The sequence below is a fragment of the Myxine glutinosa genome, chromosome 7, assembly GCF_964187855.1.
Source record: "Myxine glutinosa chromosome 7, kmMyxGlut1.1, whole genome shotgun sequence".
In the NCBI taxonomy this organism is placed as follows: domain Eukaryota; kingdom Metazoa; phylum Chordata; class Myxini; order Myxiniformes; family Myxinidae; genus Myxine; species Myxine glutinosa.
Window position 1 is genome coordinate 127017554 of NC_136267.1, and position 26134 is coordinate 127043687.

A 26134-nucleotide genomic window follows, 5' to 3' on the forward strand; every position below is an offset into this window, starting at 1 on the left:
GCAGGTGGAAAAGAACACGGCGGTAATAGGGGGGTTGAAAGCGACGCAAAAAGAGATCAAGAAAGAACTAATAGCAACAAAGAAGGAATGTCAGACGGTACATGAGGGACTGACGAAGAGGTTAGAAGAGGTGGTAGAGGCAATGGAGACAAAAGAACGGGAAGTCAGGACGCACATAGAAACGACCATGGTGGCCTTAGAGGAAGAAATCGAGGGGCGCCCCGGGAAATAAAAGAGGTGAAACAAAAATTAGAGGAAGTGGAAGAGGGGGTAAGTGAAATTAAGAAGAGACGGAGGGAGACTAAGAAGGAGATAAAGGAGGAGGTGATGGAATTGGTGCAAGGTCTGTGATCATAGCGTGATGATGTACTTACTGACCAAATAAAGAGTTTGCAGGTGGCGGAGGAGGAGCGAAAGAGAAGAGGTGCCGAGGTGAGTTGCGATATGCTCGGGAATTTATATGGTGTGAAGGGAGATTCAGTGAGCTTGGGTGTTGGTCTAGACCCGGGCATTCGTGAAAGGCCGCTGGTGAGGTGTGCGACTGGTGCAGAGTGCGTGGAAAGAGGATGTGTGCAAGGATGTCCGACTATGGGGAATGCGAGAGGTATTGGTGAGCAAAGGTGTGCGGTGATTGGGTGTGCAGAAGAGTGCACACCTGTGGTGAGTGTTACAGAGGATGTAACGGGGGAAGAAAGGTGTGGAACGGAGGTGTGTGTGAGGAAAAAGTGTGCGCCGAGGAGTGAGTGTGCCGTCGAGAGTGAGAAGGAATGCACGACAGAGTGTGGTGGTGAGAGCGACATGGAGAGTGAGTTGGTGGTGGCGTGGGTGTGGGAGGGCACATTGAAGCGCATGATTGGGTGTGCAAAAGAGTGCACACCCATGGTTGTCACAGAGGATGTGACCGAGGAGTGGACGCAAGGAGGTGTGTTGATGGAGTGTGCGAACGACAAGTGTGTGCCAAGGTGTGCGGTTGTCAGGTGTGTAACGAAGTATGTGAGCGTTATGAGTAGACCTGAGTTTGTGCGAGGGGAGAATGCACGAGCGAGTGCTGTGACAAAGTGTGTGGGATATACGAGCGGTGTTGGAGCACCGGGTTTGGAGAGTGTGAAAGGGGTCGCGTATGCGTGTGAGCATGCGAGTAAGGCATCGACGTTAACCGGAGCAGCGGTTAGACCGACGTTTAGCCGACGCGAGCCCTCGGTCCGTGCCGAGCTTTTGGGTACTGCGGGGACCGGCGAGGGTCATAATCACAGCGGTTTCAAAAGAACCGCCGTGCACGATCCGGGCCGGGCCTCACCCTGCACGGTCGCGTCCGCGCTCTGCTAAGCGGAGCGGGCGGCCCGGTGTGAGGGAAGGTAGGAAGGGTCGGGGCAGTGCCCCCTTGTGGTTGTGGCGTTCCGGCCGGGCGAGATTGGGCCATCGGGCGGGAGACCGAAAGGCTCCGCGCTGAGGTGGACCTTGGAATCTCGGGCCGAGTAAACCTCCTCCCCTGAACCGAATGCCGGACAGACACAACTGCAGTAGACAAACCTCCCGCATTCATTGCTCGGCTTGGCGAAGCCGAGCTTTGAGAATGTAATGACGCACCGATGCTCGAAGTTTAATGGACGATGGTAGGGATAGGGAATATGATTGGCAAATTGTATTGTTAAATTTGATTGGCGAGGATGATTGGCAGTAAAGATTGGCAAATTTTGATTGGAAAAAAAATTGGATGGGCAAAATTGATGGTGGGAGATGCCCGAGGTGGAGGGATGGCAAATCCACCATCCCTCACATCCACCCGGGCACATGAGCACTAGTTATGGGGTTTTGGCAGTGTAAGCTCGCCGAGGGCGGGTTAGGATAAATGGATTAGGGACCTAGAGAAATGACAATAGGTAATTGTAGGGTTAAGTAGCGACATTGTACCTGTAGTGGGGACGTAGAATAGATTAGGTGGATTATAACGACGACGGAGCGCAATAGTATAAGGGGCGACTGGGAAGCGCGAGTTTCAGAAGGGGGGTGGTCAGCTCAGATGATGCAGTGTGTTTGTGGTGTGGTTTATTGAATGAGGAATTGGTATGAGAGTCTTGCTGGTGAGCATATTGAAATGAGGAATTCAGAGGCAATGCTCGGGAAAGATGTGTGTGTGAGCATGGGAAAATCTAAGTGCCTGAGGCAATGGTTTGGAGAATTGAAAGTGTATTGAGCAGCGTATTGTGAAAAGTGTGAGGTGATTGTGAGTTGTATTGAGCGAATGGTTCTAGAGGAAGGAGGGTGCAGGGAGCACCAGGTGAGATGGAACAGGTGTGCAAGTGAACAGGTGTGCAAGTGAACAGGTGTATGGAGAATGGTTGTGTGACATAGCTAGTATGGAATGGAGTATGGAATGGATGGTGTGGAGTGAGTAGTGTGGAAAACGTGGAGTGGAGTGGTTGGTGCAAAGGGAGTGGATGGGGAAGATGGACCCCTTCACGAATACCCGGCGAGGGTAGTTTAAGAGTAGGTAGAGGGTGTATGTAAATTGTGGTGGATATTGGCATCTGTGGTGCATGTGGTAGAATGGTGTTTGGATGGGTGCATTAGTGACGTGGAAATGGCTGGGCATGTGGCCTGTTAGTGTGTATGGTTAAATGGGCACTCCGCCACTGTGAGGATGTCGGCCAGGTGAGGCCGCAGGTGGGCTCTGGGAGCCGGTAGAGTTGTGAATGGGGCCCGAGGATACGGAGGACGGACCCGGGTAGCGCAGTGCCAGAGAGGGCACCGAGTGGGGAGAGCGCCAGAGGGCCTTCCCCAGGTAGATAGGTTTTTTTTTTTTGGTTTTTTTTTTTTTCTTTTTTTTTTTGTATACTGAATCGAGGCTCGTGAAAGAGCTAACATTTACTTCACAAACAAATCAACCAGACAAACAAAATATATAAAAAGAGGGAGCGGAAGACAAGATGGGGAGAGAAGGGGAAGCACACAAACACAACATTTGAGAGCAGGGAGATGTGTGGAAGGGAGAGGGCTTGGGGGGAGGAGGCGTGGGAAGGGGGGGGGGGAGGGAGAAGGATAAAACACAAGGACACCAAGGACTTCCAGGACAGAAGTTGGTATTTCAAAAAAGTGGATTTGGGTTGAAATTAGCAGGGGTAGAAAAGATCAAGGTTTTGGATGGGGGAAGATAAGAGATGGTGGTGAACAGCTGTTTTAAAGACCTGGAGGGTGGAGTGGGATTGAAGAGAGTGAGGGAGTTTGTTCCAGAGGCGGGAGAAAAGAGGAATGAAGGAGTGAAGGTGAGCAGAGAGTCTTGATTTTGGCAGTTTAACCATAAGAGGGTTGCAGGCAGATCTTGTGCGACCTGTAGGAATATTTGCGGGACAGAGTCCAGAGAGAGCTGGGGGGGCAAGGCCAGAGAGGAGTCGGTAGAAGACGGAAAGACCACCAACCTGCCTGGGGTGAGTGAGTGGTAGGCCCTTGGAGTTAGCTTCATCGCGGGAGATTCCAATGATTCTGAATGCTTTGGTTTCAACAGCGTGAAGACGAGCTAGGTGTGAGGCAGGAGCACCAGCCCAGAGGGGAGAGCAGTATTCCATTGAGCTGCGGATGAAAGCCTTGTATGTGGTGAGGAGCTCAGGTGTGCCAAGGAAGGACTTCGCACGACAGAGGATGCCCAGTCGGCGACTGGCTTTGGAGGCCAGATTTGAAATGTGGTTTTCCCAGGAAAGATCATGGCAGATAGTGAGACCCAAAAGCTTGAGTGACAGAACTTCTTGGAGAGAATTATTCAGAAAGTGGATGGGAGGGTTGTCCAGTCGGTCTTTTCGGAGAGACATCGTAAGAGTGTGAGATTTGTCAGGATTGAAAGACATGTTCCACTTGTTTGCCCAGACTGTGATTTTGTCGAGGTCTGCAGAGAGTGAGGAGGCTGCAGACTGCCGATCTGAGGGATGAAGAATGGAGCGACAGAGAGTAGAGTCATCAGCAAAGAGATGGAGAGGATTTTCAAGAGAGTCAGAGAGATCATTGATGAAGAAAGGTTCGGGTAAGGAGCAGGTAAGCTCGGAGACAACTGCAGTGGCGGAGGTGTGCAGGTGAGCAGACCTGCTGGGAGCGCCACACGACCCAGTCGTGAAATTGTGCAAAGGCACAGGGAGTTGAATCGGGGGAGTGAGACCCCAAATCGATGAGCACCACAGTTTGGTCAATGGGAGTTCGCTTTTTAGAACCGCATAGAGTAAAGTGGCCAATGGTTTTGCAGGGAAAGACCCCAGGTAGAGTAAAAGTGTTAAAGTCATTTTGAGGATAGTTAGGATGGAAATCTCCTCGCACCATCTACATCCATTCACCTGAGGTGATGACAGTGCTCCACACCACACCATGGTTTGGTTATTTTTGTTGCAAATGTTTTGGAATGGTAAGACGCATCATGACGTGGGGGTGACATTGTGCTGGTTGTTCCATCTCTTCCTCCTTAAGAGGGATTGATGATGAATTGGGTGATGGCAAATTTGGTTAAGAGGGATTGTGGATGAATTTGGAATTATGGGAGATATGGGGAAGACGAGACGATAGAGACGGAATTTGTAAATGTGTAGAGTTGTGTAAATACGGGGTAAGGGGCGAGGGTAGAGTAGGTGACAGGGGGGGTGACGTACGTCAGGGACGAGCTTTCTCCGCTCGCCCTCCATGCGCACCTCACCTCTGCATTGCCTTGTGTTGATGCGTACCATTGCGCCACTACCCATCGCTGACTTTGCTTTGTCTTCCTACCCACCCATGGACCGTGCTCTCTGGGCACTGAGGGGAAGCGTGCGGGAGCCGCATCTGTGTGCCCGAGCTACCGCTGCCAGCTGCCTGGACCGATGCACCACTTTATGGACCGCACGACTTGCGGCCTAGCACCACCTTATGGACCACACATTTGTGGCCAAGCACCACACCCATATGGACCCCACGTGTTGGGGCCTGGCCCCTCTGCTGGGACCGGCCATGATGGCCAGGGAAGAGTTGGCTTGCGGACCACGGTGAGGTGGCCCCTTTTGCCTTACAGGTGGACCACCCATAGTTGGCCCCTGTGGGCCCCAAATAAAAATGGACGCGTTTTGTGCCTTTTTATTATTGTGCAAATAGGCAGCAAGCCACAAGCAAGAACAACAAGAGCAGGAAGAAACATCGGCCAGCAGAGGGAGCAGAAGAAAGAAGAACCGTGCAACAGTTGTTTTTTTTAATTGAAATGTATGACTGTGCACTGGATGGTGCTTGATGGTGCTTGCTATGGTGTTTTTTGGTGCTTGCATGCTCGGGGATGCATTGCAATATCAATTCTGCATCCCCGGGCATGTGAAGGTGGTGTATCGGTGCAGTGCATGCTTTTCCTCCCTCCCGCAGGATTCTTTTTGTTTCCCAAAAATGACAGGTCCTGGGTTTGCCATGTAAATACAAATTAATGCTGTGTAAATAATGCTCCCCACCGTCAATGTTTAGTTTGAAAATAATTCCGCAATTCGGTTATTCTGTGGGTGTGAATCTGTTAGGCAGGATGCAACGTGGCAGGGGGACATACTTAATTGTGTTTAAAATTGTCGCACTCAGGGTAAGGTTAATAGTAGAGAGGTATTACACCTGAGTGTCACATTAAGTTAAAGTTTTTTCGGCCCAGGACGTGCCTGGAGGAATGAGGGTGCTGTGTTAGGGTTTTGAGAACCCTGCACATTGTAAATTGTTGTAAATATACCCCTTTGTAAATACCTCCATTCATTGTAAAGGTCAAAGGTCGTCCCCTAGTTAGGCCACATTGCAACACGTAGCGAACCATAGGCCCTTTTCATAGTTATTTCGTTATTATGTGTTCCAGGTAAGGCTGTGTTTCCAATAGTTGACTCTACGTTGCATCAATCAAATAAGATAGGCCCCCTTCAACTTCCCCAATCGTCTCTTTAAAGTGCCAGTTCGCCGCCGTTGCATTGGGCTGTTTCGTTGGCATCACGCCGCCAAAACTCCATTACGCACGAGGCCAAGAACGGAGAAGAAGGGGGGAGGAGCCGCCGGATCACGGGCGTGGCACCAACTCATCATCAAAGGTGGAGTCAGAGAGCCCTTACCAACCAACCAGCACCGAGGTGAGCGACCCGGAAGGCGTGCCCTCGTAGCCCGCGGTTTTATTTTGGAGAGGGCAATAAAAGGAGGGGTGAGGGACTGCTTATGCAGATGAGTGAGGGAGCACGAACCGAGAAGTTGGGTGGAGTTGGAAGAAAGACGCGTAAGGAGGCTGATGACCGAGGGGGAAGAGCCAGCGCTGACGACCGGGTTTTCGCCGCTGAACCTGACTCTGAGCGAGGGCGTGCACGCGGGACACCAACGGCGTGCCGCGATCCCTGGACCTCCCTACTAGCCAGCTCTGTGGACCGTCTGCCCCTCTCATTCTTCCAGCCATTCCTGCCTGCAATTCCCATTCGTGGACGTGAGTTTGTGCTGTCTGTATTGTCCTGGGGATAAGTTAAGCCTGTGCAGATAAGTTTGCTCTGTGTCCTCTTCTTCTTTTGTAAATTACTTTCGTTCCTGCTCTTCCTTTGGTTTGCTGTAAATAATTAATAAATATCTGTTCCTCTTTATTCCTTTGGTTTCATTCTCGTCCGATCGCTTTCGTGATTTCTTTAAATTGAGTATCTGTGGCGCGATTTTGGCCGAACCGCTTTTAATCGGGTTTTGTCCATTGCTAACGGCTCGGATTCCGGATTGCTAAACCGCTCAGCAAACTCCATCTTGTCTGGGATTTGAGCGGTACTTCGAGCAGTACGAGCGGTACTGTTTTGTGGAGGGATTGATAAAGGTATTCGGGATAATACCTGGACCAATAACCCTGATCAATCCCACCCTGCAAAAGAGCGTTGCAAGTACCAGGACCGGTCGGACCGCCAGCTTAACAGGACAAGGGGATTTACCCCCCCTTGCTAACGGGAGCGCCGTCCCCCGGATCCGTAACAATATATATATATATATATATATATATATATATATACATATATATATATATATACAGTGGTACCTCGGCTTACGAGTTTAATCCGTTCCGTGACGGAGCTCGTAAGCCAAATCGCTCGTAAGTCAAAGCAAATTTTCCCATTCAAATGCATTGAAATGCTATTAATCCGTTCCAGCCTCAAAAAAAAACACCAATTTTTTTTGTTAGGTGCTTTTAAATAACAAAAATGTACTTTATAAATAACAAATAATGTATAAACAAGCACGACCTCGTATATACTGTACATAATACAAGAGAATGTAAAGAAATAAACTGGTTTTATTAAGCAGAGGAGAAGAGCATGCCAGGTGAGGTGTGCGTGTTGTCGACTTGGCGAGGCAGTACGATCGTACTCCTTCTACGATATGTACGATTTTGAAGCAGAAGGAGTCCATAAAGGCTATAACGCCAGCCAAGGGCGTTACGATTATTTCAAAGCTCCGGACCTCTATCCATGAAGATATGGAGAAGTTGTTGTTTGTGTGGTTGAAGGAGAAGCAGCTCGCAGGAGATACCGTGACCGAGAGCATCATGTGTTTGAAAAGATTGAAACTCGGATATCGAGCACGGACCACGAGGTGTTTTTTCTTTTTTCTTAATCTCGGTTTCAGTGAACTTTTGCTCTGTGCTCACGTGTACTGTACCTGTACCTGTAATGGTACGTCAGAGGATGGCACCTGTTGTCATCATATTAAGTGCAAGATGTTCTGCATCGTAAGTTGGTACACCGTGGTCTTTCGGCGGTGTTTAAGCCGGCCGTCTTGGCTTCTGTCACCATTGGCATTGAGTCTTTCGATGTAGGTAGGTCGTTGTGTGCCGGTGCCTTGGCCGAATTCCTTCATTGCTGCATTGTTAGCTCACCTGGTTTTTTATACCACATCTTTGGTTATCGGACCAGCGAATGACGTCATCTCCTCCAAAGTATGGCTTATTCTCACTTGTCTTGGACGATCTTCTACTTCTAGCCTTCCACCGTGCATTTGGTGTCCACTGTACTTACTGTACAGTGCCTGGTAAAATTGATGTAATGGGTTTTTGACCGTCAACGCCATGAACCGTCATGAACCGTCATGAACCGTCATGAACCGTCAACCGCCATGAACCGCCATGAACCGTCAACGCCATGAACCGCTAACACTCAAAAGCCCATTTATCGCGCCTTATAAAGCAAAACGCAAACCGAAAGCCATGCCTCTCAAGCGAGGCGTGCTTCCGTGGTCACGTGATCCACAGGTGTAGCTCATTATACCTGCACGCGCGACACGCTTTGGCGGTCACGTGACCAGCCACTCTGGAGGCGGGGATCCCCGCCGATGACGTCACCGGCTGGAGCAAGGAGATTCCTCGCTCATGTATTTCGACGATTGCGTGTTTTATATCCAAGCAGAGATGCTTTCACGGCAAGATAACCGCGTGACCGGAACCGGAAGCCACAACCGGAAAATTCAAAAAAATAAATTTTTTGAGCTCGTACATCGGATCTCGGCTCGTATCCCAAAGCAACAAACCGCCCGAGCGACGGCTCGTATCCCGAAAAACTCGTACGTTGGGGCACTCGTAAGCCGAGGTACCACTGTATATATATATATATATATATATATATATATATATATATATATATATATATATATATATATATATATATATTGTTGCGGATCTCTCCGTCGGCCTCTTTCCCCCTTATCGAGGGGGGATTAATCCCCTCGTCTACGACTGACCGACGTGGTCCTGAAGCTGCACAAACTCCCTCCGGAGAGGCAGGTGCGCAACCTCGTTCGCGACCGCGGACAGATGTTAATTGCCGAGCGGTTTAGCAACCGCGGCACGAACCATTAGCAGAGACTAACCCGATCCTGAACGTTGGCCAAAATCGCGCCACAGGGTTTCAATGGGGAAATCACAAAGACGACCGGACGAGCATGAAGAAGAAGAACGAAGGTAGGAAATACAAATATGATTTATTACTAACTATTATTTACACAATCAAAAGAACCAAGGAGAAGGAAGAATAAGAAAATAATTTACAGAAGGAGGGAAGGACCCGAAGACACAGTGCAAATACTAACTTATCTAAACAGGCTTAACTTATACCCAGGGACAAGACACACAAAACAAACTCACGTACACAAAAGGATGGAAGGGCAGGAATGGTTTTGGGACGGCAGAGGAGGGTCCAGGCAGATGGTAGGCGTCGAGGTCCAGCTCCAAGCGCGCGCTCCGATCCGCGCTTTGGGTCGAGGCGAAAACCCGGCAAACACAGCTCCGCTTCGGGCTGGCAGCGAGGAGCCGGCAGCTCCACGTATTTGGTTTCACACCGGCAGCTGTCTCACGCATCCTCCGCCTCTTGCGTCTCCGACGCTCTTTTCCTATTCCGCAGAATCTGCCTCTGGTCCAGCGCACCTCCCTCAAACATCCCTCTCTCTGCTTCTCCTCAACTGGACTCTTACGCACTTCTCTCAAAAAGGCTTGCGCGGGCGCTTTTATAACATGCTTTGAGATCAACCCGCGCCACGCCCGTGATGGTATCTCACCAGCCCTGATTGGCTGGTGGGGGCTCGCTGGCTCCACCTTCCGATGACGAGGGGCGGGCAACGCCCTTGTTCATGGACTTGACCGCGTGCGTAATGGAGTTTGGGGTGAAGAAAACCGCCCAATGCACTGAGAGGATTGGGGAAGACTTGAAAAGGGATTCTGTCTTACCTGATTCGGTGCAATGCAGTGTCAATTAATGGGAAACAGAGCCTTAAGCTAATACACAGAATAAGGAAATAACTATTTAGAAGGGTATATGATTTGCTACGTGCATGTATATGGAGTAACTAAGAGGACGTCCTTTGACCTTTACACACCAACCGGAGATATTTACAAGTATTCATTACACTTTACAGAGGGTGATATTTACACACAAAAAACAAGATTCTCAAATCCACAACAATATATATGCATGCAGTGGCGTAGTAATGGTTTGTGGCGCTTGGGGTGAAGGTCAAAAATAGCACCCCTTGCAGGCACTGGTACAGTCAGAAATTCCTATTGAGGGGGCCATATGAAAGAGCTCTAAGCTTCCCCAGCGGGCTCAGCAGCAGAGCCCTGGAACCTGTTCAAAATGAGAATTGATTTAGATATGATCTCCTGAGATGATTCGGCTTATTAACTATAAAGAATCCGGAAGAATTCATATGTTTCTAAACACGCGCCATATTAAGGTGCATCGAGCAGTTTAATAGGTCCTTCCATGGCATGGTATTCCTATTACAAAATAAATAACAAAAACAATGATAAGATTGTAACAAAGCATTTATTAATACTAATGGTATTAAGAACAATAATAATATTCGTACCATTTGGCAATAATAAAACAAACGTATAATCCCCGCCCTCGTCCAAGCAGACCTGGGTTTGGTGAAAGGTAAACTAGTGCTGAAGCAGTAGAGCAGGCAGGTGAGCTACAAGGCTGTTAACAAAAACTACATCAAACATGCGTGCAGCATGGTGTGGTATTTCTATGGCCAAGAGACTCGAGCTGATGAGACAGAGCAGCAGAGGAAGGCAAGGAAGTTAAATAACTCACTTGACACGTGATCCTGGCCGTCACTGATTGGGAAATAACACCGTGAGATATCTAGATTTGATCGACGTAATTACATCACAAACGTCCAACAGTTACACCCCTCCATCGGTGATCTCCATGTTACAGAGTGCATATTAAACCTCATTAATAATCATTATACAAGATAAGAGATCTATGCATCAGGCAGCCCAATAATTACTAACACCATAACACAGATTTATTTACTGTGACAGGTGATAGAAATAGGAATTAGGAAAAAAGTTAATCCGGACGGAAAGAAGTTTGTAAACATCGACATGACACATTGACACGTAGCACGAAGTTTAAACTGTAAAATGTGGTTCTGAAAGTTGCTTCTGTAAAACGAGTTTGTTGTATTATAAACGAGTTCGTTGTAAAACGTAAACTGTAAAACGAGTACGTTGTATTATAATTTACATACAATACAATCAAATGGAGCATGAAAACGTTTTTTTTTTAACAGTGTCATTTGGCGCCCCATCCACTTCGAGCCTGGTGCGGTCGGCCCCTCCGCCCCCCATCACTACGCCACTGTATGTACACTACCGGTCAAAAGTTTTAGAACACCGCAATTCTTCCAGTTTTTATTGAAATTTACGCAGTTTAATGTCTAGTGAATAACCTGAAAAGAAACAGCGGTTCGGGACAGTCGGAACTACAAGGCACAGGATCGACGTCGGCAGTGGACTGGGTCCGCGTCGTGTTTCCTCTGGACGTCGAAGAGCGCAACTCCACGCCATTTTGTGTGTTTCCCGAACAGTGGTTTGGAGGCGACGAGCGACCGGCAAGCCTTACCAGCCATTTGGGGACGCAGAGCCCAATTTGTTTAGAGTTTACCGCAGAGTTTACCAAACTTTACCAAAGTTTACCAAACAAACAAACCAAACTTTACAAAACGTTTACCAAACTTTACCAGAGTTTACCAAACGCAGAGTTTACCAAATTACCTGCTGATTACCAAAGCATTATTTGTTTTCTTTTACTTTAGTTTTCCCCTTGTTTGTATACGAGTCTGAGTCGAGACGTCTCAATTTAGGAAATAGATTTTTACCTCACATTTCATTGTTATTTGCATTTATTTTCATCAAATCATTATTTGTCGAATCTTACTCCTCTTGTATTGTGGATTTTTCTGTCCCGTCTTTGTGTTTGTGGGTTCAGATAACCCCTGTGTGCGTTCCCGATCAGGTAAGACTTCAAACCTTCTCACACATGTCACTACCGCCAAGTTGGGTATACACCTTGGAGTAAAGCTCGTTTTGGTCATTCGTCCTCTTGGGGTCTTAATCCCGGGAACACGACAGCTGGTGTTCAGGATTGGTATACGAACTTTCTGATACCTCGACAACTGTTGTCGAGGAGTGGGATTTGAACCCTCTGAAAAAAATATTGGTGTCAGGCAGAGCGAGTGCGACACCCGCTGAGTGCAAATTGCGCTCAGCTTTCGGAATTCAAATTTTAACGATCACTTCTCTCCTTCGGAGGAAGGATCGGATTATAATACCTGTGTGTCCACATTTTTAGTCGATTGGTGTGTGAAAACACAACATCCGTGCAGGCATGATGGGCTGAATAGCCTCCTCCTTCACCAGAGTTCCTTGTTATTCCCAATCCCTCCCACATATTAACCCTACTGTCACCCATCCATAAACCTGCAACGCGTTAATTCTGACCCATAATCCTCTTGCACCGATCATATTATTGGTGGGGGTAGTAGAAATTTCCTGTTTCACTAGATAACAATGCATCACCATGGCACAATTAAACTGTTACACGAAATCGATGTCACAAAATTGTGGACATGACATTAAACTTTTAAACAAAACAAAAAATACCTGGATAATAAACACACCTGGGGTGGTTAAGGTGCTTGTTGATGTGTTCCCCGATGTCACATCTGTAGTGCTTCCAGCAGTAGTAATTGTAGTAATAATTGTTGTGGTGGGTTTAAGAGTAGTTGTTGTAGGTTCTGGTGTGCTACTTGTAATTGTAGGAGATGTAGTTCCTGTAGAAGCATGACATAAATCTTTCAAACAAACAAGAAAGACGTCATGCAGAGCACGATACTTGCAAAATACACACCCCCCCAAAAAATGCTGCCATGGATACATCAAATTCTCCATTTCATTAACCCTCTGGAGTCTGGAGTCTACAAGCCAATTCTATCGGCTTGTCTCTAATATTGTCTCTAATGTCTCTAATCTTGTCTCTAATGCCTCTAATGTCTCTAATCTAATAATGTCTCTAATCTCAAATTTGAATGCGGTTAGAGCCGATAAATTCGGCTTGTAGACATTTCGGCGCATGCGTGAAGCCGATAGAATCGGCTTGTAGACTCCAGAGGGTTAAGATTAAAATTGACGATCTTAATCGAAACTCGGGTCAATCGGATTAAAATTGATTATTTTTCAGTTGAAAATTGATGATTTTATAAGTTTGACCTTGAGTTTACCTTTGACCTTTTGACCTCAAAAGTAGTTGCTTTCCCAATTCAGTGATGCACTATGCAATTGCTGTTTAGCTTTCAAGTTAATAGGATCAAAAGTGCTTTTTTCAGATGGAAAATTGATGATTTTAGAAGTTTGGCCTTGAGTTGATCTTTGACATTTTGACCTCAAAAATAGTTGGTTTCCAAAGTCAGTGATGCACTATGAACATAGGTTTTGATGTTTAATTTGGATGACCAAATCCAAGATGACCAGTCAGCCGGTGGCTGGCTTTGGGGGCCAACCTTGAAATGTGGTCCAAGCTTTTGCTCTTTAATTTTCTCATTAATTGGATGAAAATTGATGATTTTAAAAGTTTGACCTTGAGTTGATCTTTGACCCCAAAATCAAAAGGCTTCTCAGTTGTGACTACCTCTACAACTCCGTAAAGTTTCATGACGATCGGTTTAGAATTGTGACCTGTAGACGATTGGCAAACAAACAAACGGACAAACAGACAGACAGACAGACAGAATAATGCACAAGACCAACCAATATATACTTGAAAAAAATCTTCGATAATGCAAGTAAAAAATACCTGGATAATAAACAAACCTGGGGTGGTTGAGTTAGTTGTATAGGCTATGAGCCAAGGGGGTTGGTCGGTACCATACAGATGGAGTAAGGCTCATTGTGATTTTTAGCAAGATATATGTCCCTAGATATGAAAAAAAAGTGATAGCAGTGTATAACTCTCGGCCATCTCTGTGTTATCACCCGAAATATTATTATACGCCTGCTTCGCTTCGCCAAAAAATGTGATATTTGCTAAAATTGGAATAAATATGTTTTTAAGGACCACCGAGTGCCAATAATTTGCATACTGGATGCCAACTAATATAGTAATAGAAAATAGAACATTTGTGGGGGTTATTTATCAAAATATTGATATAATGACAAAAAATATGTTAAATTTAGTGAAAAAGTGGTCGAAATCGCTTCGAGTTCAGAATTCACATTGTACATTTTTGTCAATATTTCAAAAATGAAAACTCCCAGAGTAACATTTGACCCCTCAATCTTCGCAAGGAACCACTGCATTGGAATATATCATTACTTTGTAATATGGTGGTTGTTTGGGGCATATATTTTGGCAAAGTTCAAAATATGTTCAACCATACCCCCTAATTTTGATATTTTGGAACGAAACATAGCTTTTGAACATTTTAGGTTTATTCGTCTACTACTTTTGGTATCTCAGTGTAATTTTTGGTATTAGCTAGTATCCTAAAGTAGGTTTGTAACATCAGCTACATTATATTTCACAATGCATGCAAACTTGCTCCACACTCTAGGTTTATCATGATCTCTCGAACAAATACGATCTCGATCTCGGCACTCTGTGGTCCTTAAAAACATATTTATTCCAATTTTAGCAAATATCACATTTTTTGGCGAAGCGAAGCAGGCGTATAATAATATTTCGGGTGATAACACAGAGATGGCCGAGAGTTATACACTGCTATCACTTTTTTTTCATAACTAGGGACATATATCTTGCTAAAAATCACAATGAGCCTTACTCCATCTGTATGGTACCGACCGGTCAAATTTGGGGGGTCTGGCTCATAGCCTAGTAGTCTTAGAAGTTGTAGGAATTGAAGTTTGGTTTGTTTCACTCGTGTTTGCCATCGTGAATAGCCTCCTCCTTCACCAGAGTTCCTTGTTATTCCCAATCCCTCTGACATATTAACCCTACTCTCACCCATCCACAAACATCCAACGCGTTCATTCTGACCCATAATCCTCTTGCACCGATAATATTATTGGTGGGGGTAGTAGAAATTTCCTGTTTCACTAGATAACAATGCATCACCATGGCACAATTAAACTGTTGCACGAAATCGATGTCACAAAATTGTGGGCATGACATTAAACTTTTAAACAAACAAAAAATACCTGGCTAATAAACACACCTGGGGTGGTTGTTGTTGTTGTGGTGGGTTTAAGAGTAGTTCTTGTACGTTCTGGTGTGCTACTTGTAATTGTAGGAGATGTAGTTCCTGTAGAAGCATGACATAAATCTTTCAAACAAACAAGAAAGACGTCATGCAGAGCACGATACTTGCAAAATACACCCCCCCCCCAAAAAAAAATGCTGCCTTGGATACATCAAATTCTCCATTTCATTAACCCTCTGGAGTCTACAAGCCGATTCAATCGGCTTGTCTCTAATATTGTCTCTAATCTAACAAGTGAATCCTCTTGGATTGCGCTGAGGTTCGGGCTTGGAATTTCTAGGAGGAAGTATAATTTGTATGCAATGAAAGTACATGTAATATGGGATCGAGTAAGATCGAGTAAGCTTCACCAGTGCGCGTGCGCGAATTTACGTCACGTCGGCAGCGAGAAGGCGTTCCCCAACACGAACCAATCAGGAACTGCCACGCCCACTTATATGATCTCCGAATTCCTGTGACAGGAATTAGCGTTACACTGGCTGGAAGTCAATCGCTAAAGGCGCTTCCTCAGCGCCAATAATGTCTCTAATCTCAAATTTGAATGCGGTTAGAGGCGATAAATTCGGCTTGTAGACATTTCGGCGCATGCATGAAGCCGATAGAATCGGCTTGTAGACTCCAGAGGGTTAAGATTAAAATTGACGATCTTAATCGAAACTCGGGTCAATCGGATTAAAATTGATTATTTTTCAGTTGAAAATTGATGATTTTATAAGTTTGACCTTGAGTTTACCTTTGACCTTTTGACCTCAAAAGTAGTTGCTTTCCCAATTCAGTGATGCACTATGCAATTGCTGTTTAGCTTTCAAGTTAATAGGATCAAAAGTGCTTTTTTCAGATGGAAAATTGATGATTTTAGAAGTTTGGCCTTGAGTTGATCTTTGACATTTTGACCTCAAAAATAGTTGGTTTCCAAAGTCAGTGATGCACTATGAACATAGATTTTGATGTTTAATTTGGATGACCAAATCCAAGATGACCAGTCAGCCGGTGGCTGGCTTTGGGGGCCAACCTTGAAATGTGGTCCAAGCTTTTGCTCTTTAATTTTCTCATTAATTGGATGAAAATTGATGATTTTAAAAGTTTGACCTTGAGTTGATCTTTGACCTCAAAATCAAAAGGCTTCTCAGTTGTGACTACCTCTACAACTCCGTAAAGTTTCATGACGATCGGTTTAGAATTGTGACCTGTAGACGATTGGCAAACAAACAAACGGACAAACAGACAGACAGACAGAATAATGCACAAGACCAACCAATATATACTTGAAAAAAACCTTCGATAATGCAAGTAAAAAATACCTGGATAATAAACAAACCTGGGGTGGTTGAGTTAGTTGTAGTCTTAGAAGTTGTAGGAATTGAAGTTTGGTTTGTTTCACTCGTGTTTGCCATCGTGAATAGCCTCCTCCTTCACCAGAGTTCCTTGTTATTCCCAATCCCTCCCACATATTAACCCTACTCTCACCCATCCATAAACCTGCAACACGTTAATTCTGACCCATAATCCTCTTGCACCGATAATATTATTGGTGGGGGTAGTATAAATTTCCTGTTTCACTACATAACAATGCATCACCATGGCACAATGAAACTGTTACACGAAATCGATGTCACAAAATTGTGGGCATGACATTAAACTTTTAAACAAACAAAAAATACCGGGATAATAAACACACCTGGGGTGGTTAAGGTGCTTGTTGATGTGCTCCCCGATGTCACATCTGTAGTGCTTCCAGCAGTAGTAATTGGAGTAATAATTGTTGTGGTGGGTTTAAGAGTAGTTGTTGCAGGTTCTGGTGTGCTAGTTGTAATTGGAGGAGATGTAGAAGTTCCTGTAGAAGCATGACATAAATCTTTCAAACAAACAAGAAAGACGTCATGCAGAGCACGATACTTGCAAAATACACACACCCCAAAAATGTTGCCATGGATACATCAAATTCTCCATTTCATTAAGATTAAAATTGACGATCTTAATCAAAGCTCGGGTCAATCGGATTAAAATTGATTATTTTTCAGTTGAAAATTGATGATTTTATAAGTTTGACCTTGAGTTTACCTTTGACCATTTGACCTCAAAAATAGTTGCTTTCCCAATTCAGTGATGCACTCTGCAATTGCTGTTTGCACTATGCAATTGCTGTTTGCAATATGCAATTGCTGTTTGCACTATGCAATTGCTGTTTGCAATATGCAATTGCTGTTTGCACTATGCAATTGCTGTTTGCACTATGCAATTGCTGTTTGCAATATGCAATTGCTGTTTGCACTATGCAATTGCTGTTTGCAATATGCAATTGCTGTTTGCACTATGCAATTGCTGTTTGCACTATGCAATTGCTGTTTGCACTATGCAATTGCTGTTTGCCCTATGCAATTGCTGTTTGCACTATGCAATTGCTGTTTGCACTATGCAATTGCTGTTTGCACTATGCAATTGCTGTTTGCACTATGCAATTGCTGTTTGCAATATGCAATTGCTGTTTGCACTATGCAATTGCTGTTTGCAATATGCAATTGCTGTTTGCACTATGCAATTGCTGTTTGCACTATGCAATTGCTGTTTGCACTATGCAATTGCTGTTTGCACTATGCAATTGCTGTTTGCAATATGCAATTGCTGTTTGCACTATGCAATTGCTGTTTGCACTATGCAATTGCTGTTTGCACTATGCAATTGCTGTTTGCAATATGCAATTGCTGTTTGCACTGTGCAATTGCTGTTTGCACTATGCAATTGCTGTTTGCACTATGCAATTGCTGTTTGCAATATGCAATTGCTGTTTGCAATATGCAATTGCTGTTTGCACTATGCAATTGCTGTTTGCACTATGCAATTGCTGTTTGCAATATGCAATTGCTGTTACCACCAAATTATCCCAGTACCATTTGTTATGGGGGGTTCAACAGTAGTTGTTGCATTTCCTGAGCCGTTATTATGTGTTTTTTCATATTGCAGGTATTTAGGATCGTCATAGTTTTCAGCTTCATGTTCTGTCAGGCAGAGGAAAGGGTAATGCTTGTGATAACAAAAAAAATGTAATTCACAATTTTGATGCATTCATATATTTTTAAATATTTCATTTGAAGTTCCACACAGCTGTCACATAGAATGGATTGAGGGATTTAGAGAAATGCTGTGCTCAAGCTTAAGGGGAAATTTGAATCGAAATGTTCAAGACATCAATGTATTCTCAACTTGTATAATGATCATTCATTGAAGTGCCCTCAGATCTACAATTGGTCATTTATTGAAGTGGTTCAATCCTAACCCCAACTCCATCTCTTCCTGGTTGTTCATTCCCATGCTCGGCGTGTCCATTTGTGGCCTTACTGCCAGTACCAGTACCCTCATGAGCCGAGATTTTGTAGAGAGGAAAAAAATCCCAATGTAATCACTGAGGGTTCTAAGCTGACTTGACAAGCTAACCTGTGTTGGTAAACTTACCATTTTAACTAAACTCGGTAGTGTAATGGTTAGAGCCCTATCTATTCAAAAAATTTCATGATTGTGTCCCTTTAAAGATCCCACGGTGTCCTTCACAAAGAGTAGGCCGGCACCATGGCCAATTCCAAATTTCTGTCCTTAAAAGCAGGGGGCACTGCATCAGCAGCACAGCCGCGCCCTCAGCCAATGATGCTATCCCGCAGCCTGGTGCTCCATATGAACGAAGAAGAATCAAAGGAGGGAACACAGTGACGCTTTACCTGCTTCATTACCCAGCTTCACCCAGATATTGCTACCTCCTCTTCCACCGAGATTCAGATAGTTGCTGTTACCTGCTCTACCAATGACATTCAGATAGGTGGTGTTACCTGCTTTACCAATGACATTCAGATAGGTGGTGTTACCTGCTCTACCACCGACATTCAGCTAGGTGTTGTTACCTTCTCTACCACCGGCTTGCATACCGAGATACCTCCTTTACCATAACTTGCACTCACCGTCATGCATGAGACCGCCAAAGTGCAGCTTACAAATTGTCCCAGTACCATCCAAAGTGCAGATCGAAAGATCAACAGGACTAACTTCATTTCCGTAATCATTATGACGATGATGCTCCCTCCTGGCAGTCACAAGCTTCACCCAGTTTTCTTTGTACCGATTACGTCAAAGAAATTCACCAATATATTTTAACCGATTCACACCACCAGCTTCACCCAACAGCTAAATTACAATAATAAATACTGCACGTGGTCGTGGGGTGGATTCGTAGTTCCACCTCGACGATCACCAATTTGGTGACAGATGGTCCTAAGAGACCGTACGACTTCTGCCAGGAAAGCCAAACAGATATTTTCTTCGATTTCCCACGGATATAAACTTTTAACGAGATCTGCCACCGATAGTAATTTCCCCATTTAATTAGGACGTTGGGCCATCCAAACTCCGGGGCAAAAATCAAGCAAGGAAGCAGCACGTACCATTTTTAAGTCATTGGTATTACTTGACCAGGGTTCGAACGAACGACCTATCAGACTCAGAGCAGATACTCTAAGTATGAGTTTGGATAAATGGTAAGTTTACCAATACAGGTTGGCTTGTCAAGTCAGCTGAGAACCCTCACTGATTACATTGGGATTTTTTTCTCGACAAAATCTGCTCATGGGGCTACTGGTACTAGCAGTGAGGCCACAGGTGGACACACACCAAGCATGGGAATGAACAAACAGAAAGAGATGGAGTTGGATTTAGGGTTAGGAATGAACGAACAGGAAAAGGAAACAGGAACCTGGGCCTTTCTCTCATGAGGGCCTTTCACTCACTCACCGCAGGCAGGTTGGTGGTCTTTCTGTCCTCTACCGACTCCTCTCCGGCCTTGCTCCCCCAGCTCTGTCCCCCAAATATTCCTACAGGTCGCACAAGATCTGCCTGCAACCCTCTTCTGGTTAAACTGCCAAAATCAAGACTTTCTGCTCACCTTCACTCTTTCATTCCTCTTTTCTCCCGCCTCTGGAACAAACTCCCTCAGTCTCTTCAATCCCACTCCACCCTCCAGGTCTTCAAAACAGCTGTTCACCACCATCTCTTATCTTCCCCCATCCAAAATATTGATCTTTTCTACCCCCGTTAATTCACCCCAGATCCACTTTTTTGAAATACTAACTTCTTTCCTGGAAGTCTTAGCAGTGTCCATGTGTTTTATACATCTCTCACCCCCCTCCCTTCCCATGCCTCCTCCCCCCAAGCCCTCTCCCTCCCACAGATCTCCAGATGTCCCTGTTATCTACTGTTGTACTTGTGTGCTTCCCTCTCCCTCCCCATCTTGTCCCGCTACCTTTATTATATGTTTATCATGTGCCCGTTTGTTTTTTGTCCCCCGTCGCACCGCGGAGCGAAAGGGGGACTATGGTTTTACCCTCCGTCCGTGTGTGCGTCCGTGCGTGCTTCCGTCTGTCAGTGCATGCGTGCATACATGCACTGCAATATCTTTATAAAAGTAAGCGAAGGACAGAATTCTAATTTGGTGTCTGGGTGCAACTAGGCATATGGAAGAACCCTATTGAAAATTAGGTCGCTAGGTCAAAATCCAAGATGGCTGTCGCCATATCTAAACCTTGTTAGCACGATATCTTGAAAAGTAAATGTCTGAACCTTGTGAGCGGAATATCTTGAAAAATAAGCGAAGTACCAACTTCTAATCCGGTGTGTGGGTGTATCTACGCATAAGGAAGAACCCTATTGAAAATTGGGTCGCCACGTCAAAATCCAAGATGGCTGTCGCCATATCTAAACCTTGTTAGCACGATATCTTGAAAAGTAAATGTCTGAACCTTGTGAGCGGAATATCTTGAAAAATAAGCGAAGTACCAACTTCTAATCCGGTGTGTGGGTGTATCTACGCATAAGGAAGAACCCTATTGAAAATTGGGTCGCCACGTCAAAATCCAAGATGGCTGTCGCCATATCTAAACCTTGTTAGCACGATATCTTGAAAAGTAAATGTCTGAACCTTGTGAGCGGATTATCTTGAAAAATAAACGAACTACTAACTTCTAATCTGGTGTGTGGCTGTGGGTGTGTCTCCAACCCACTCGCAAATATTATCGACTCTTCCATGTTTTCTGCGTCCTCCACTTTGTCAACTCACATCACTTCACCGACGGGGGACGGAGGCATAGCGCTTGTTTGTGATTAATGTTAGCTCTTACACGAGCCTCGATCTTGCACACACACAAAAAAACCCTGCAAGTTAGAGGGTTAAACAAGCGTTACGCCTAGGTCCCCCGTCGGTGAAGTGATGTGAGTTGACAAAGTGGAAGACGCAGAAAACATGCTATGATATGATATTTCGCTCACAAGGTTCAGACATACATGGCGGCGGTCATCTTGGATTTTGACGTGGCGACCCAATTTTCAATAGCCTTCTTGCTTGTGCCTAGATACACCCACACACCAGATTAGAAGTTGGTACTTCGCTTATTTTTCAAGATATTTCGCTCACAAGGCTCAGACATACATGGCGGCGGCCATCTCGGCGTTTGACGTGGCGACCCAATTTTCAATAGCGTTCTTCTTTATGCCTAGTTGCACCCACACCAAATTAGAATTCGGTCCTTCGCTTACGCACGCACGCACGCATGCATGGACGGACGGACGGATGCACGCACGGACGGAGGGGAAAACCATCGTCCCCCTTTCGCTCCGCGGTGCGACGGGGGACAATTAGGTTTGGGAAGGGTAAGGGGGGGGGGGGGGTAAGAAAAGATCATGGGTCATGTAGGGATGGGGAATGACATTTGACATGGTGCACCACTTGCTTGTTCAACCATATACTGCACACTGATTGGTTTATAAACAAAGCTCAAAACTACATTAAACACCTTTTAATCGTTTCTTGTACACTGATTGGCTAAAAAAGAAAGAAATACAAATTGGTTAAAGAAAATACAAAAAATACATCCTCAACAAAATACAAATTCCTGCCATATAACTAGTGCGGGGAAAGCAATTGCGAAAAATATTTTGAATACGTATCAAGTTTGATATAGTGATCTGGACCTGAACCAAAATCGAATCACTTGTTGTCGCCTAACCACCTCATGCACCAAGTTTTGTCATAATCCGTCCACAAGTTTTAGAGATATCCTGTGGCTCCATCTCTCAATGGTGATGAATCACTTTATAAATTAAAAAAAATTGTCGTATCCGGATTTGGATTCGAATCCTCACGAAAATCAAATCAAGTCACCCTTTGCCACATACCCAACCTGTTCACCAGGTTTTGGCCGAATCTGTCCATGTCTTTTTGAAATACCGAGCTATATATCGTCTTTCGCCATATCTCTCAATGATGAAGAATCACTTAAAAAATTCTGGTATCCGAATTCTGATCTTCACCAAAATCGAATCAATTCGTCCTTGTCACCCACCCAACGTGTCCACGAAGTTTTATCCGAATCCGTCCATAACTTTTTGATAACTTCACCATAACTTTTTGATAACTTCACCATAACTTTTTGATAACTTCACCATAACTTTTTGATAACTTCACCATAACTTTTTGATAACTTCACCATAACTTTTTGATAACTTCACCATAACTTTTTGAAATGTCCTGCTCACAGACAAAAACAGAATGGGGCAAAAACATAACATTGGTCCACCTTTGTTGGCGGAAGTAATAACTGAAATCAACAAAAATATCGATATTAAATATCATTTGATCATTTTTCAAGCAGTTTTGTTTTCCACACAGTCAAGCACAACAATACCCGCACCTGAAAAATCAAGTTAATTTTATTATTTTTTATGTTATCTCAATGTTCTTGTAGCTGCTAAAATGTACGCTCTCTCAAGAAATTCACCTTACCTTCGAACCTTCGATGTGATTGTGTTCCTCGTTTATTTCAGTATATTAAAAAACAATAACACGATGTAATATGTTGTTTTACTCACCCTCCGGAGCTGCACAAAGAACGAAGCAGAGTAAAAGAGAAAAGAAAACACCTCGGAGCGCCATTTTGTTGAGTAACAGCACAATCTGCTTTTCTTTTCGTCGAAGCCTCCAGGTAAGTGCGAACGCTCACCTGGTGGGGCTATTTAAGGCAGCATGGTAAATGATTCACATATAATGTCTTTTAAGTTGCTCAAGTTGGGTCAATATAACGTGTAGTGAAGTATGATGGACTCAAGTTTTGTGAAAATCGCATAACAATTATTTTAAAACATCTGACAACTATTAACTGTTAAGTATATATATATATATATCACGTGTAATAATTTGAGGTTGTTGTGGAGGTATTTTTATAGTGGTGGTTACATGTGGTATTAAAACAAAAGTAGACTTTGATCTGTCTGTGTGCAGGTGTACCATGGACCTTGCCGGTGTACTGCCACTCCCTGTCATATAAACCTTATCTTTGTAATGACGTGTTGGAGGAAACAGCTTCAAAACAAAAAGTACTGTTAAGATAACCAACTATCCAGAGTATGAGTATGTATTTCCAACCTCACCATAAAAAAAACTGCTGCTGTAGGGTGTCACCATGGCACTGTTGGGAGAGGAGTCCATACCAAAGGCAGGAGGTGGGGTCACAGGAGGAGGTTGACTCACAGGTGGAGGTGGGTTCATATTGCCAAAATAGTTTCAGATGCAATAAATAAATTGGTACTAACCAGTCACATGACAACACATAATAGAATTCGTTCATAATTCAAAAACTCTTCATTCAAAGGTTAATGCATTATATAATTACATGTTACATATATATATTTATGTCGGTGGGGTAAAGGAATATCTAGAGCCAGATAGATCTGTGTAGGTAGGTATTCGACTGTCACGATAGGGAATCAACCTTGTAATAAGTTCTGTGTTTTTAGGCGGTTTGTCGGGATAAGAGTATACCTGTGAACATACCAGGATGTTCGGGTGTTAAATAGTGTAGGGAATAAGATAACACCCCTTGTGTGTCAGACCTGGTAATCATTCCTTTGTCCCTTATGGCAACGCACTCCTGTAAACACTTAGATAGGCCCTTTAGTGCACACAGTAATTAAATCCCCTTGCCTTACAAAGACTGTGGAAGACAGGCAGGCAGCCAGATCGGGGCACCGCCGGGTGGCTGCCACCGGCCGCACCACCAGCTGGCCTGACAACATCGCGTAAAGATGAGCTGTGACCACGCCACAGGGAACGTGTGATTGGTTGGCGTGGCAGGCGCGAACCTCCAGCCAATCAGGGCGGGAGGCGCGAAGACGCAACTGAGGAAGAGGTTGTTTATTGGAGGGAAGGCGCTGGAAGGTTCGGTGAATGGCGGGAAGCTACGAGGCACTGATTGGGGGGCGCGCCAAGACCGACGTCACAGGCCAGGATATAAAAGCGCCGCACGACATTTGAGCAGCTCTCTCCTGGCTTCCTCACGCTCGTGGCTTCCTCGCGCTCTTGGCTCTGGGTTTTCATAGCGTGCAGTCGCATTTGCTCTCCCCTTGCTCTCTCTCCCTTTTGGCCCGTTCTTCTTCGCTGCTCTCTTGGGGCTGCTCTTCTCTGCTTCGCTCTTCGTTCTGAGTTCGTGCTCGTGTTGGAGATCGCGTTCTTTGTGGTGCTTGGAGCGGTGCTTGGCCCTTCGCGGTGCTGAGCGGGCGGGACCTCGTGGTGTGCAGCGGAGCGAGTCGCATCGCGGACTGGCGGAGCATGCAAGCGGATGAAGGGTTTCTTCGCGCCGGAGCTTGGAGCCACGTGGGGACAAGACGACGGACAGATAAGACCGCATACCACATACACCAAACATAACGAACGTTTTTTTTCGTGATTCATTCCCTCGTCTCGTATCCAAAATCTGTCGTGTGGGGACGTCCCGATTAGGACATTTAGTACCGGCGCGTGCTTTTCCTGTCCCACCATCCTTGTGAATAAACCCTTGTATTATTTTTCTATATATATATCTGAACGCAGTTTCCGTGTGGTTTATTTAACAGGTAAGACTGCAGGGCTCTTGCGCCGCCCCCCTCCATCCCGCGCACTTTTGTGTAGCTTTTTGTTTTTGGAGTCCGCCATTGAGTTTTCGCCTCGAGAGCTAATGCCTTCGCAATCGGCTTCTGTGACCGTCTGATTTTAATCAAAGGCGGCCACACGACAATATACAGTAGTGACCCCTAATTCCGAACGCCCCTCATCTCGAACTACTCTAATTCCGAACCGTAAATTTGAGAAAATGTTGTCCCTAATTCCGAATGTATTTCTATAACCGAACCGCCAACATAGCGTTAGCGTCGTTCATATTTCCCGCCGCGAGCGTCGTTCATATTTCCCGCCGCGAGCGTCGTTCATATTTCCCGCGCATCTTCGCGCAGCATCACCCACGCCTGCTCCCGCATGCACAATCCGGAAGTCGCTTTGTTCCTTCAGTTCGTCGGTTGTACTAGTTCTGGCAGCATCTCTCGTGTGTTCGTCGCTAGTTTACCTCGTGTTTTCACCTTGATTTGTGCTTTTTTTCTTTGAAGATAACCCTTACCCATTCACCATGGCACCTAAGAAGAGCAGTGAAGGCAATAAGAATAAGAGGAAGGCGGTGAGAGCGACAATTGAGGTGAAGAAACAACTTATCGCTAAGCATGAGGGCGGTATGCGTGTGATGGATCTCGCTGCTATGTTCTAGATGCCGAAATCGACCATGTGTACGATTTTGAAAAATAAGGAAGTGATTAAAGCAGCTGATGTGGCAAAAGGTGTTACGACTCTGACCCCTAGGAGATCGAAGTTTATGGAGGAGATGGAAAAACTCCTCTTAGTTTGGATAAATGAGAAACAGTTGGTTGGTGCTGCCATCTCTGAGGGCATTATCTGTGAGAAAGCGAATGACCTTATAAAAGACTTGCCTGGAAGTAGTGCTGATGGTGATGAGTTTAAGGCTAGTAGGGGGTGGTTGGGGTGGTTTGAAAAGTTTAAGAGAAGAAGTGGGATCCACAGTGTTGTTATGCATGGAGAGGCTGCTAGTTCGAATAAGGATGGAGCAGCAGACTTTGTGAATAAATTTAGTGCATTTGTGAACGCTGAGAAGTATGTGGCACAACAGGTGTTCAATTGTGATGAGACAGGCCTCTTCTGGAAAAAGATGCCAAGGAGGACCTACATAACGAAGGAAGAGAAGTCTGTACCAGG

The 26134-nt window shown here is 44.9% G+C and overlaps 1 protein-coding gene across 4 annotated transcripts in view; it reads right to left on the reverse strand.

Annotated features, from left to right (window-relative positions):
* The window catches only part of LOC137413562 (protein HEG homolog 1), a 238483-nt gene extending 215229 nt beyond the window's left edge, over positions 1-23254 (reverse strand). Inside the window, exons 1-5 of one of the 4 annotated variants that reach the window (XM_078782281.1) lie at positions 22933-23254; positions 17919-18026; positions 16709-16864; positions 14986-15072; positions 12436-12588 (exon numbers count right to left, since the gene is read on the reverse strand). In XM_078782281.1, the coding sequence (XP_078638407.1) occupies positions 12436-12588; positions 14986-15072; positions 16709-16864; positions 17919-18026; positions 22933-22996 (568 nt within the window). In that variant the 5' untranslated portion in view covers positions 22997-23254. The remainder of the gene's footprint in view (positions 1-12435; positions 12589-14985; positions 15073-16708; positions 16865-17918; positions 18027-22932) is intronic. The other 3 variants (XM_078782282.1, XM_078782285.1, XM_078782283.1) reach the window with 3 other exon arrangements.
* Positions 23255-26134: the final 2880 nt, after the last annotated feature.